The sequence below is a fragment of the Orbicella faveolata genome, unplaced genomic scaffold (assembly GCF_042242905.1).
Source record: "Orbicella faveolata isolate gen_17 unplaced genomic scaffold, um_ofav_v1 contig_14, whole genome shotgun sequence".
In the NCBI taxonomy this organism is placed as follows: domain Eukaryota; kingdom Metazoa; phylum Cnidaria; class Anthozoa; order Scleractinia; family Merulinidae; genus Orbicella; species Orbicella faveolata.
The window spans coordinates 23,133,130-23,146,473 of NW_028301541.1; the positions used below are offsets into that span (position 1 = coordinate 23,133,130).

The following is a 13,344-nucleotide window of genomic DNA, read 5'->3' on the forward strand; positions in this document are numbered from 1 at the left end:
CTCCGGTAGGATAGAAGTCAAGATGTCCTAGTGGTTGCTCCAAGCCGCTGCATCACGTGAGTCCAATCGGGCGTCAGGGAGCGCGGCCTCAAAATACTTGCCTGCTGGATCCAGTGCTACAACAAAAATAATACTACTTGTTCAATTTAATGGAACTATTTTCAGATAACAATGAGCCACGCCAAAGCCTATTGTAAGCATTTTCTCCCAGGAGTGTATAGAGGATACCACATGGCCGCGCGGAGGTACGAAATTTATCTTCGAGCGTTGAAAAATATTTCACAAGGTCACACGAACGTTTCCGAACATTTTCCAAAAACCCTCTTTGTCTCGGCTATTGCTATCCGATATAGATATAGTTTCACAAGATAACTTGGACAACAGTTGTGAAAACATGAACAGTCGAAGCTATTAGCGCAGCTGTTTGAAAGCAAATTTTTAAACATGTTGGCTTGAGATATTGATCAGTTCATTAGCTGGCGTGAGCGAATCTGGCTTGATTTTTTTGCGTTCGAAAACATGTTATGTGATTCAAATCCTGTGTCGGAAGTTCATTTTGATGAAAGAGTTCAAAGAAATAAACCTCAACCAATATAGACCTTCAGACACCATTGGTTGTCTCCACAACTGAGTCAACACTAAATAGTTTGAGTGTCAGGTGTCCAACATAACACACTCTCTTTTCGGCAAAAACTATTACACCGCTATTATTTGATCCCACAACCCATCAGTCTCTTGCAGACACTACACTTCACGTGGGGACAAAATATATCAAGGTAATGTCACATATTTGGTGGTTCTTGTCTCCTATAGTCAAAGTGTTTTTGTTTCAGTATGATTTTCTCGCATTTCGCGCTGTAATATTGTCTTTTTTTCTGCGGTTTTCTCGTGGAAACGTGAAGCACGGCAGGTACATAATCGATGCCTGGAAAAAACTTGCATTCTTGTTCTTGCGAAGTGAAACAGTTTTGCTTTTAGAACATTTTAAACGACTAGTAATGGTCTTGATATAAAAGCAAGTGAATTTTGTTATCTAGCTACTGCTTAGGGCAGTTTAGCTTCTCACAACCTTTATGTTATTTAAACATTATGTCCAAGTTTACATCGGAAATAAAATAGGCGAAGACGTTTCTTTTTTGTGTTCGGGTAAAAAGGTTTTCAAACCATCGGGGCAAATTCGCATAGAAAAACTGATCCTCGGCAAGTAAACATCAAATTTAATTTTTTTTTAACAATTTACTAGCCGTTCTCCTTGTTAGCGGTGAAATAAATTGTACGCCGCCCACATTTAATTTCTTACTATGAACAAAAGTCGAATGATATGCTTGAAATAGTCTATCTTTTTGTCATTCGAGGGAGGAGCTCAGCCTGGCCGTCACATATTTCAAAAAAGGTTCTTAAGCAACCCGAGACCTTGAAACTTTGCACATAGAAAAGGTTCATCATGTATGTTGAACCTACCTCTGAGACAAAACTTTAGTTGGTGAAATTACTAGGCAAACCTTCCCTGTCCTCGTTGGTCACGGCCGGTGGACCAAAAAAATCCTTATTTTATTAATTGCAGGTGAGTGTGTGCTAAAAGCTAATGAGGGCCGGGTCCAGGAATAAAAAGGAACCCCCTGTATAAAGACTCTTAAATGACAGACTCTGGGTAATTGATATAATTATTTGTGATATTTTACAGAGCTCGAGGCATCAAGAAAAAGCCAAACAACGCAACAATGTTGTCAAATGGAGTGCTTTTCCTGTTGATGACACTAACGATCCGAACATATGGTATAGCTTACATCATATTAATTACAATATACCAATAAACACATGGTATATCTTAGTACATCATATTACTTGGAATATACCTCTAGGAAAAAGGAAATTGCAGAGTAGTGAGAGTGCTCCCATCCCACCCTGGTTCAATTCTCGCACCCGGTGCCATATGTGGGTTGAGTTTTTTGTTGGTTCTTACCTTGCTCCGTGGATTTTTCTCCGAGTACTGCGGTTTTCCTCCCTGCACAAGAACTGTCATCTCTAAATTCAAATTCGACCAGGATAGAGGACCCGCGTGAAAATCAGCCAAGGTTGATGTGACTTCATCTCTAAATATTTTAATTTTTCTAGCAATCCCCCCCCCCTCCTACAAAGTTTGAGGAAAACAACTTTCCTACTCCCTTTTTACCTTCTTACCTACCCCACCCACGGGGTTAACAACCAACCCAACTACTCACTCACCCACCTACCCACCCAAACAGCCACAAAGCCAACCACTCACCCACCCACCCTTCCAACCATCCAACCACCCACTCAACCTCTCACTCACCCACCCACTCACCCACCCACCCACCTACCCACCTACATAACCCACCCACCCAGCCGTTCACCCTCCCACCTAACCTACCTACATAACTGAAGTTGCCACTACGCTTCAACGCAGGGACTGGAGGATATAAGAGAATTATAATATCATTGATATGTACGCGTTTTGGATCTATTTAGGTTTTTTATTTCCAAAAGAAGTCTGCTACGGAAAGTACGGCTGCTTTAAGCGACAACCCGGTTTGGACGCTTTTACCGTTAACTTGCCAAAAAGCCCTTCGGCCGTTGGAACAACGTTTCAAATGTTCACCAGGAGTGGTTCTGGGTTTGTCAATGATTTCGACGTAGCAAAACTTACAGCTGCAAAGTTCGACATCTCACGGCGAACTATATTCATAATCCATGGTTACCAAGGTAAGTGTCTCTTTGTTCAATTTAACTGAATATTTTGAATTGCATTGTTAACATTAGAATGAAGCAACAACAGAAAAGAAGTACACGGGGTAAAAAATGACAGAGACGGGGTGGCGGGGGGGGGGGGGGGGGAAGGGCAGAGGGGCAACAGGTACTCCCTATAATGGCCAATGCGGGGAGGCTCCGCCCGAAAGAGGTATCGGCCTTTTTCAGCCTTCAGGTATACAAGGGAGGGATTTCACAGGTTGAGGTATATGAAAGGTAGGGAAAACTGTCATTTAGATATAACGTGAACGGGAACTGAACTTATGAAACCTGTTTTTTTTGTGTGGTTAACATTTCTTCTGGTAATGCTTAATGTTGTCCCATAGTATTGTTCATTAACTTTATTCCGAGGGTTACGAAAAGAAATGTACTGCTCTTAAGTAGGTACGTGAAAGGGGTAGCTTTTCTGTCCAAATGGTATACAAAAGGGTAAGCGGTTGGACCCTACAAAACGTTTTAGAGTAACCCCATTCCTGGAGAGAGAGAGCCGTGAAAAATATTCTTGATATAAGGAAAAGCTTATTATGGTCAGATAACTTGAAGTGAATGTTGTAGGGCAATCTTTTTCACCGGAAACGAAAAGCCGTCTACACAGATTTTCACGCAGGCTCTTTAACTAGAACGATGGCAGTTTTTGATGTGTAAAACATGTTTCGATGTAGCTTATGTAATCATCCATTCAAATTAATGTGTATTATATTACGGAAAGAAAAACTACGTGTTTCTTTGATTAACTCGCCACATTCTTTTTTAATATCGCATCTGCTTTTCCCTGTGATCATAATTGTAGGTGCTCTACAGGATTTCGTTAGAAACTTTCTTTCATAGGACATGTTTGTTTTTATTTAGGACGGGACCGCGTACGTACTTATCCTACACGTATGAAAAACGCCTTGCTGAAGCGAGAAGACTGCAATGTAATTGTGGTGAACTGGAATCCAGGAGCGAGGGTTATGTATCCACAAGCTGCTGGAAACACTCGGCTTGTAGGGGTTCACACAGCAGTGCTTATAAGGTTCCTGATTTCCAGTTCATCCGGCTCTCCCAGTTTTGCTGATCGATTCTACATTGTGGGATATAGTCTTGGTGCTCACGTGGCAGGATACGCTGGGGCTTATCTTAAAGACCGCGGAATGACTCTTGGTCGCATAACAGGTTGGCATTGGTTGATTGATTGATTGATCTATTCATTCATATATTCATTTAGTCAGCATTCATTCATTCATTCATTCATTCATTCATTCATTCATTCATTCATTCATTCATTCATTCATTCATTCATTCATTCATTCATTCAGCCAGCCAGCCAGCCAGCCAGCCAGCCAGCCAGCCAGTCACTCAGTCAGTCAGTCAGTCAGTCAGTCAGTCAGTCAGTCAGTCAGTCAGTCAGTCAGTTAGTCAGCCGGTTAGTAAGTAATTTCTTTCGTTTTTTTTGTGAACAAATACAGTCGAAATCATATGCCAAGAATTAACTAATTGCTTTTACTGTTTACATCAAGCTAGTAGGAGCTTACAGGTCCGATACAGTAATGCCTCTTCATTGTATTTATCAAGCTTTATCAATTTCTTCTTGTTCACAGCCTTAGATCCCGCTGGACCTCTTTTTACGAAAAATGACCTCCGGTTTCGTTTGGACCCAGGTGACGCCGCGTATGTCGACGTTATACATACCAGTCTGCTGGGCATCGGAAAAAGCCAAACGAACGGGCACACGGAGTTTATCCCAAATGGTGGCAAGAAACAAAACGGTTGCAGCATACTAAGTAAGCGAATCCTTTGTCAGGACAGAGTACAACGTTTGGAGATGAACTGAACGTCCGCTCATCCAAAAATATGTGGAGGTGCGGTGGCCTAGTGGTTAGGGCGCTAGAATCTGGAGCGCGCGGTCCGGGTTCGAGCCCTGGCTGCGGACACTGTGTTGTGTTCTTCGGCAACACTTAACTCTCACAGTTCTTCTCTCCAGCCAGGTTTTATGCTGGGGGGTAGCCCTAAGATGGATCGAGGACCAACCTGGGGGAGTAGAAATATCCCTTCTCGCCTCATGCTTCAGAAACCGGCATAAGCACCCACCTGATGGGCCGCTTGGTTCGTATGCAGACTTTTTCCTTTTTACCATCCAAATATTTTGTAGTGAAACGCACTTACAATTAGGCTATTTTGCAAGAGCAGCCTGCTTCCAATGCATATTCTCTCATGCATTAATACCGACCTCTTTTTGCCCTGGAATTTGAAATAGCTCCTCGCTGCGTGTTTGACGATCATAAATTACACAGCCCTTGCTAAACGCTTTGCAGAAAGTGCACATTTACATGTTATGTACATTGTTTACTGTTTTCAGTCATACATTTATTGGTCATAAATGACTTTCTCCAGCAGCAGTTGTTCGTCGATTAGCAGTCAGTTCACCTGGTGCAAATGATTTCTTTTCAGTGCTCGTACTGTAATCTGGTATTCGGCCAGGCTGGTGCCAATAATGTCTCACTGCAAGACTATCCCTACCTAGGTATAGGTTAATTCCCTGAGCTTATCCCTACAGGCCCGGGTTCTTCGAAAGGTGGATAACGCTCTCCACCGGATAAATCACTATCCAGCGGATAGTGTAATTTGTTTGGCAACCTACTTTACTTCTCTTAGTGCGCTTGTGTGTGCTTTTTTCGTTTCTTTCGTCCGTTGCTTTTGCGCATTTGCGCGTTTAGTTTTTCTTAACTACTGTTAATCCTAAATTGTGATCAATGACAATGACAGCATTTTTATTCTTTTGTTAAGTCTTAGGTATCTTTAAGGTAGGCCTTTACATAAGCCTCATTAGCTTCCCTGCGCTTCCTTGCCTTTTAAATTGATATGTTGACTTGTTAATATATTTACAGATGGCAAAAATGAAACAAGAACAAGAACAAGCACACTTATACACTAGATAGCGATTTATCTGGTGGATAGCGTTATTCAGCCTTCGGACAACTGAGGCTAGGAGGACACCGTTTTTGCTGTGGCAATCATAATTTAAATAGCCAGGAATGAACAATGACCCGAGTTTTTTCACTTTACACAGACTTATCCTGTAGCCATGCACAGAAGAGCTTATGAATTCTACATCGCCTCGGTACAAAACCTTTGTTCCTGGAAAGCATATCCATGCAGAAGCTTCTCTAACTTTGAAGACGGAAAGTGCAAAACGTGTAATGGCGCATGCCCAACTATGGGGTATGGTGCTGACCTCACCAAACACGTTGGTTATTTTTTTCTGAGAACAAACAGTGCACTTCCATTCTGTGGTGAGTATATTTAACAATTAGATTATTCACTCTCGATTTCTATCGTGTGATAGTTGACAAGGGCGCAGCCCGAGTCAACTATCACACATAGAAATCGAGAGCGAATAATCTAACTGTTTTGGTACAAATCTAAAAGTTGTTTAAAGCTTTATCTAAATTCTCTTTCACAGACACTTTGAAAACGCAAAGAGGTGATTGCCAGTTTGTTAACAAGCGTTCAATGCTACGCTACTCACTATCTTCAAGAGAATAGATAGTGAGCAGCGTAGCCAATCAGAGAGCAGCATTCGTGATAGAACGCTAATAGGTCTACGTTAAATAAGCATGGAGTTTGAGGAGCAGGGATCGCGCACTGGTGACAGCGCTCCCCTCCCACCAGTGTGGCCCGAGTTCGATTCCGACCCAGTGTCATGTGTGGGTCGAGTTTGTTGTTGGTTCTCGCCTTGCTCCGAGGGTTTTTCTCTGGGTTCACCGGTTTTCCAACCTTCACAAAAACCAACATCTCTAAATTCCAATTCAACCAGGATAGAGGACCAGCATGAAAACCAGGTAAGGGGTGATGCGGCTTTACCTCTAAATATTTTTATTTATTCATTCATTTATTTTTTCTTTATCTATAAAACAAACAGCGCAGCTCCATTCTGCGGTGAGTGCGCCTTTCGTGTTATGTTGGATGTTCCCTCAAGGACATTTTATTGTGCGCGTATGGGAGGTTTCCTTGAAAGATTTGAAGAATAGAGAAAGAAGAGAAGAAAAGAGTGTTAAGAATAATTAGTTTGCTGTTTGGTTATGTATAACTTTTTTTCTCTCTTCCGTTATTTTTACTTAGGATCGAGTTAAAGCTCAGTGAGGGGTTACTCAGAGTCAAAGTGAGTGAATGACTTCAAGTGGTGTGATGCACTCAAGAGGATGTGTTTCTAGATATCCCTATGATTAAAATATGAAGTCAAAACCTTTCTACCGTCTCATTTTTTGCGTTTTGCCAGTCCTTGAAAACCTGACGTCATTTTGCACCCGTCGATATTCCCAGGCAGAAATATGGTGTTTATATACTGGTGAATATGACTTTCTTTGGAATATTGCACCAATTTGGGATTTAGATTAGGGATATGTTATGAGGGTGCCATACTTGTGACGGGAAAAAAGATTGTAATAGTTTAAACTGTTTTGTCGTTGAAAGAAAAGAAGACCAATGCAAATGATCCTCTATATTCAAAATCTCACACGTCGGCAGAGGAAAAATCCCGGCTTATTTTAGCTCAGATATTTTTTTGGCTGAACTATCAGCAGCCGTCATTATAATGATGGATGGGAACAAATAATTTGAATACTTTCGGATACGTTTTACTGAAACGAAATACGATCCCGATAAATTTTTTTTTTTGTATTCAAATGTCGCGCTACTTCTGAGGGGAAAAATTTTGCATGCTTGTGAAATTTCTCATGATAACATAACAAAAATGCGCGCTATTGTAATGCACGAGAGAGCGATTTGATCGATCACTAGCCGACCCGTTGATGTTCGAGCCTGTGTCTACTTGCGTAGCTTTCACTTCGTTTGGATTCTAAGGTTGCATTTATCTCTTCCCTCTTTCTTCAGATAGCATGGGACCCCATCTTCTATTTGGTACATTGCTATTGCACAGGGCTTGCAGCTATTCATAAATTTTGTCTTTTTATGGGCGCAACCACTGCCAACGCAAACAAATGTTTATGAAAAACTCTCAATGTTAGGGACGTTTGTACTAACACAACCAAGCAGAAACGGCTAATTAGAATTCAGAAAAAAAGACATAGTTTGCTTTAGTCGGAAAACCCATAACTACTTGTATTTTAATTTTTGTTCATAAAGTAAAAAGAGGCTGTTTACTTTACCTATGTCAAGAAAACTCATTTTATAACCGACTTTTTTATTACACAGAAGCGCTAAAACTGACTATTGTAGTACACAGAAATTTAAAACGTATCTTATTACGAATTATGGGGATTTAAAGTTGTTTGAAACAACAGTTATCTCCTTTTTCCCTTGTTTCGAATTCGGCAGACGAAAGAATACCGACATTTTTGAAGTGATTTCTTCCACTTTTCTTAATATAATTTTGCTGACTTTTTTTGGGTCAGACATTCAATTGCTTGCTATCGTGTAAGGCAGACAGCATTGAAAGGGTGTAAATATTTTTGATAATATTTTTATATATTTAGTGAAGCAAAATTAAAGTTGACCCCCAATGAATTTTCTTTATTGGATTTCCACAGAGAATCATTTTGCATGCTTGTGAAGTTTCTCCTGATTCCATAGTAATACGACTACGATAATTTTTTTACGAAATTGCCAAGTCTTTCGTCGTGCGGGATAATTGAACGAACAAGACCTAAGGTAGGAGCGTACATTAGGAGAATACCTATGGCAGCATTTTCAGTTTCACAGCGGATTGTGGTTTCCTATATTTAACATTCGCAAATCTTGTCTTATCACACTTATAGAAAAGTGATCTCGCTTTAGGGTATCATTAACAGTGTGAGTGCAATAATATAAATTCTGAGATGATTTTTGATTGGTCTGTTCGAAGCACATGATTCGCAAAATCGTCAAAACACCTAGCCACGCAATAAGTAATTTAATTATCAACAATATCTTGCCGGACTCAAAGCATCAAGAAGGACAATGTTCAGGAAGGGAGTTATCGCCCTGCTTATGATACTGACTGCCCAAACACGAGGTTTGTATTGCCTCACATGAATTCTTGCGGTATATAGTTGTGGAGCAGTGATGGTGCAGTGGTGAGAGCGCTTGCATCCCACCAGAGCGGCCCGGGACTTGATTCCGATTCCATATGTGGATCGAGTCTGTTGTTGGTTCTCGCCTTGCTCCGAGGGCTTTTCTCCGGATTCTCCGATTTTCCTTCCTCCACAGAAACCAACTTTCTAATTCGACCAGGATATAGAGGAGCAGCGTGAAAACCAGCTACGGCAGCTGCTGTGGCTTTTCCTCTAATTACTGAAATTTATTTATTCGTGTAGTTTCAATGAGGTTGTTTCGGCTTAACGTTGCATTTAGGATTCGTTAAAAGTCCCAATAACAAAAGTGTGAATAACTTGAATTCTTAAGACAGACAGTCAGGAAGACGTTGTAAATTTTGGTCTAGTTCAAGTTGCAAATTGGACCAGCTTTAGTTAGAAAATATGTATGATCAGTGACTAAAACAACATCCGTTTCAGGTCCGAAAGTGAGTCCGACTTAAATAGCGGTTCTATGTGGGGGTTATGGAAATTAAGTTAATCAATTAAATTTTCGGTGATTTCTAAGTTATCAGTGAAAATTTCCGCACGTTTCACAGCCGTTAGTAAGTTTTGCAAATCTCAAATCAGCTAAAAAGCCCATCATTTCTCTGCTGACTAATAATTACAGTTTTGACCGTTCTAAATACCACATTCCATGCACTAATGTATGTATCTATGGTAGCCGGATAATTACATAATAGATCGTTCAGTGAAAATTTTGACCAGTTTTCAGCAATTAGTTAAACCTCGCGATCTAGAAGTTGTATCTTGAACAATGCTGTGCTGAGGCCTATTCAGCAGCTGTTCTGAATGTTCACTTCATCATTAAACAGTTTCGTGTCGGAAAGTTGAAATAAGAAAATTTGTATAACAGTACTAGTTGTGAAAATGCCAACCATCGGCGAAACAGCTGTATGGCAAAGCTTACTTTTTGGACGTCAAACACTTCACGAGCTCGAAATAATGGTCCGCTCAAGACATCAGTGAGTCTGACTAAATTTGTGTGCGTTTGAAAATATTTAATGATCCCAACACTGCCTCCTGAGTTTAATAGCTTAGTATTGGTCTCGTTATTAAGATTTTCGTTAAATTTGCAGATCGCCCTTTTTCACTAGTTTCATTTATTTTTTCTTGCATCCCATCAGTGCGGCCCGAGATTTGATGCCGATTCCATATTCGGATCGAGTCTGTTGTTGGTTCTCGCCTTGCTCCGAGGGCTTTTCTCCGGGTTCTCCGATTTTCCTCCCTCCACAGAAACCAACATTTGCAAATTCTAATTCGACCAGGATATAGAGGAGCAGCGTGAAAACCAGCTACGGCAGCTGCTGTGGCTTTCCCTCTAATTACTGAAATTTATTTATTCGTGTAGTTTCAATGAGGTTGTTTCGGCTTAAAGTTGCATTTAGGATTCGTTAAAAGTCCCAATAACAAAAGTGTGAATAACTTGAATTCTAAAGACAGACAGTCAAGAAGACGTTGTAAATTTTGGTCTAGTTCAAGTTGCAAATTGGACCAGCTTTAGTTAGAAAATATGCATGATCAGTGACTAAAACAACATCCGTTTCAGGTCCGAAAGTGAGTCCGACTTAAATAGCGGTTCTATGTGGGGGTTATGGAAATTAAGTTAATCAATTAAATTTTCAGTGATTTCTAAGTTATCAGTGAAAATTTCCGCACGTTTCACAGCCGTTAGTAAGTTTTGCAAATCTCAAATCAGCTAAAAAGCCCATCATTTCTCTGCTGACTAATAATTACAGTTTTGACCGTTCTAAATACCACATTCCATGCACTAATGTATGTATCTATGGTAGCCGGATAATTACATAATAGATCGTTCAGTGAAAATTTTGACCAGTTTTCAGCAATTAGTTAAACCTCGCGATCTAGAAGTTGTATCTTGAACAATGCTGTGCTGAGGCCTATTCAGCAGCTGTTCTGAATGTTCACTTCATCATTAAACAGTTTCGTGTCGGAAAGTTGAAATAAGAAAATTTGTATAACAGTACTAGTTGTGAAAATGCCAACCATCGGCGAAACAGCTGTATGGCAAAGCTTACTTTTTGGACGTCAAACACTTCACGAGCTCGAAATATTGGTCCGCTCAAGACATCAGTGAGTCTGACTAAATTTGTGTGCGTTTGAAAATATTTAATGATCCCAACACTGCCTCCTGAGTTTAATAGCTTAGTATTGGTCTCGTTATTAAGATTTTCGTTAAATTTGCAGATCGCCCTTTTTCACTAGTTTCGTTTATTTTCCGTGATTTATAGTTTTTCTGTATGGATATTACCTTCGTTATTCTCACAAGAAAAGGTATTTTCGTCAGATTTTTCTGGCTATACTGCATTGAATAATTCGCTCAAATCATTTGCATAGAATTGCTATTTGGCCGCGGATGCTCTTAATTTTTTCAGTAAGAATATCGTTTTTCCGACCGAGGCTGAATATTCTTATTTTTCTGCCGATTTTAGGCTGAAAATATTTTTGTGAATATTCTTAGATTATAGCGTTTGACATTTCTGCTTTTGAATGTTTTTGGTGTCTGGATGATGTTAAAGCATTTGGAGCCAGCCTGCAGGCATAGAAGCCTAATATGATGTACATAACTTCTTGCAGAAACGCTACTAGCATCGAACATGCGGCTTAAGTGCTGTTGTTTTTTGCTTTTTGGCTAGTCCTGCCATTTAGGGGAGGGTGGAATTTTATAAGGTTTAGTTAAAAACATATAATTGTGTTGTATTTTCAAAATTTCAACACAAAAAAAGTATATTCTTTTCAAAATCTCAGCCTCGGGTTTATTATTAAAATTTCGCAAATTTCAGCCTCAGTACTTGTTGGTGATTGTCCGCGTTTCTTTAACGAAACTCTAAAAAGCCTTAAAGTGTTTTCTTTTAAAGTTTTAAAACGAGTTTTACTAAAGTATTTAACAACCGAAACTGAAAATATCACGCTTTTTTGTCTGGGATCAGAGCGCGATATTGTCCGAACCTTCTGAACTTACGAACATGCTATAAACTAAATGCGATTTTGGGACGGCATTCATTACCATATTATATTGGCGGCTCCCTGGTCAGTGGGAAATATATTTTCTTCCAACGTATTGTTCCTCCCAGCCCCGCGCCAAGGTTACTCAGACTTGACACAACATTTTGCTTGTGGGAGTGGGGGGTTTCTATAGATTTCACTCGTTTAATTTTACTTGCGAGGGTGCGGTGGGGATTTGACTCGTGCCCAGTTTTCGAGCGATTGGTACAGGACATTGTGACAAGTACAGATTATCACTGAAGTGTTTACAGCCTGAAAGGTATAAATTTTCGCCATTTTGATTTACTTTTTTCCTTGCCCTTTTCTTTTCTTTGTCATTTGGAGTTTATTTTTCTTATCTGTTAATTGTTTGGTTCCATTCAGTGTCGACACTTTTTTTCTCTGAGAAAAATCACTTTCTTGGTATTTTCATGTCAACGAGCAAGTTCTTTTAATGAAAAGAGTTTAATAGAATCGATTTGCTGTTGTTTCTTTGTGAACATTTGGAAGATATGTAAGAAGCTTACGTTTTATGGATATGAATTTGGATATAAACACTGTAGCGTACTGGTAAAATTTTAGTTTTCTTTTCATTGTTCTCGCAATGAAATAACATCTCTATCTACTCGTGTTAAGCCATCTGAATTTTTTCCCTGAATTTTAGTATTTTTTTTTTGATCTTGTTTCTGTCTAAAGGAATAGCATCCTCGGAATGGCCTTCTCAAACAATGTACGCGTATGCGAGGTTTCCTTGAAAGATTTGAAGAATAGAAAAAGGAGAGAAGAAAAGAGTGTTAAGAATAATTAGTTTGCTATTTGGTTATGTATAACTTCTTTTCTCTCTTCCGTTATTTTTACTTAGGATCGAGTTAAAGCTCAGTGAGGGGTTACTCAGAGTCAAAGTGAGTGAATGACTTCAAGTGGTGTGATGCACTCAAGAGGATGTGTTTCTAGATATCCCTATGATTAAAATAAGAAGTCAAAACCTTTCTACCGTCTAATTTTTTGAGTTTGGCAAGTCCTTGAAAACCTGAGGTCATTTTGCACCCGTCAATATTCCCAGGCAGAAATATGGTGTTTTATATACTGGTGAATATGACTTTCTTTGGAATATTACACCCATTCGGGATTTAGATCAGGTATATGTTATGAGGGTGCCATACTTGTGATCGGAAAAAGATTGTAATAGTTTTAACTGTTTCGTTGGTGAAAGAAAAGAAGACCGATGCAAATGACCCTCTGTATTCAAACTCTTACACGTCAGCGGAGGGAAAATCCTGGCTTATTTTAGCTCAGATATTTCTTTGGCTGAACTATCAGCAGCCGTCATTATATTGATGGATGGGAGCAAACAATTTGAATACTTTCGGATACGTTTTACTGAAACGAAATACGATCCCAATAATTTTTTTTTGTATTCGAATGTCGCGCTACTTCTGAGGGGAAAAATTTCGCATGTTTGTGAAATTTCTCATGATAACATAACAAATATGCGCGC

General features: G+C 39.6%; 1 protein-coding gene and 1 long non-coding RNA gene across 2 annotated transcripts; both read left to right on the top strand.

Annotated features, from left to right (window-relative positions):
• Positions 1–1,349: 1,349 nt before the first annotated feature.
• Positions 1,350–6,999, top strand: LOC110046164 (inactive pancreatic lipase-related protein 1-like). Its single transcript, XM_089286083.1, has 6 exons — positions 1,350–1,776; positions 2,491–2,724; positions 3,619–3,924; positions 4,350–4,558; positions 5,819–6,041; positions 6,871–6,999. The coding sequence occupies exons 1-6, from the start codon at positions 1,722–1,724 to the stop codon at positions 6,879–6,881; spliced, it is 1,038 nt and encodes a 345-aa protein (XP_089142209.1). The 5' UTR covers positions 1,350–1,721; the 3' UTR covers positions 6,882–6,999.
• A 1,643-nt stretch (positions 7,000–8,642) lies between these two features.
• Positions 8,643–12,835, top strand: LOC149114550 (uncharacterized). The gene is made up of 2 exons (XR_016206499.1): positions 8,643–8,761; positions 12,709–12,835. It is a non-coding gene; the product is annotated as an uncharacterized LOC149114550 (long non-coding RNA).
• Positions 12,836–13,344: the final 509 nt, after the last annotated feature.

Bases quoted from the DNA above. Each gene is read 5' to 3' on its own strand.
- LOC110046164 (XM_089286083.1), top strand. From the start codon at position 1,722: ATGTTGTCAAATGGAGTGCTTTTCCTGTTGATGACACTAACGATCCGA. The intron at 2,725-3,618 runs GTAAGTGTCTCT...GTTTTTATTTAG, and splicing joins CATAATCCATGGTTACCAAG to GACGGGACCGCGTACGTACT. The intron at 4,559-5,818 runs GTACAACGTTTG...CACTTTACACAG, and splicing joins GAATCCTTTGTCAGGACAGA to ACTTATCCTGTAGCCATGCA.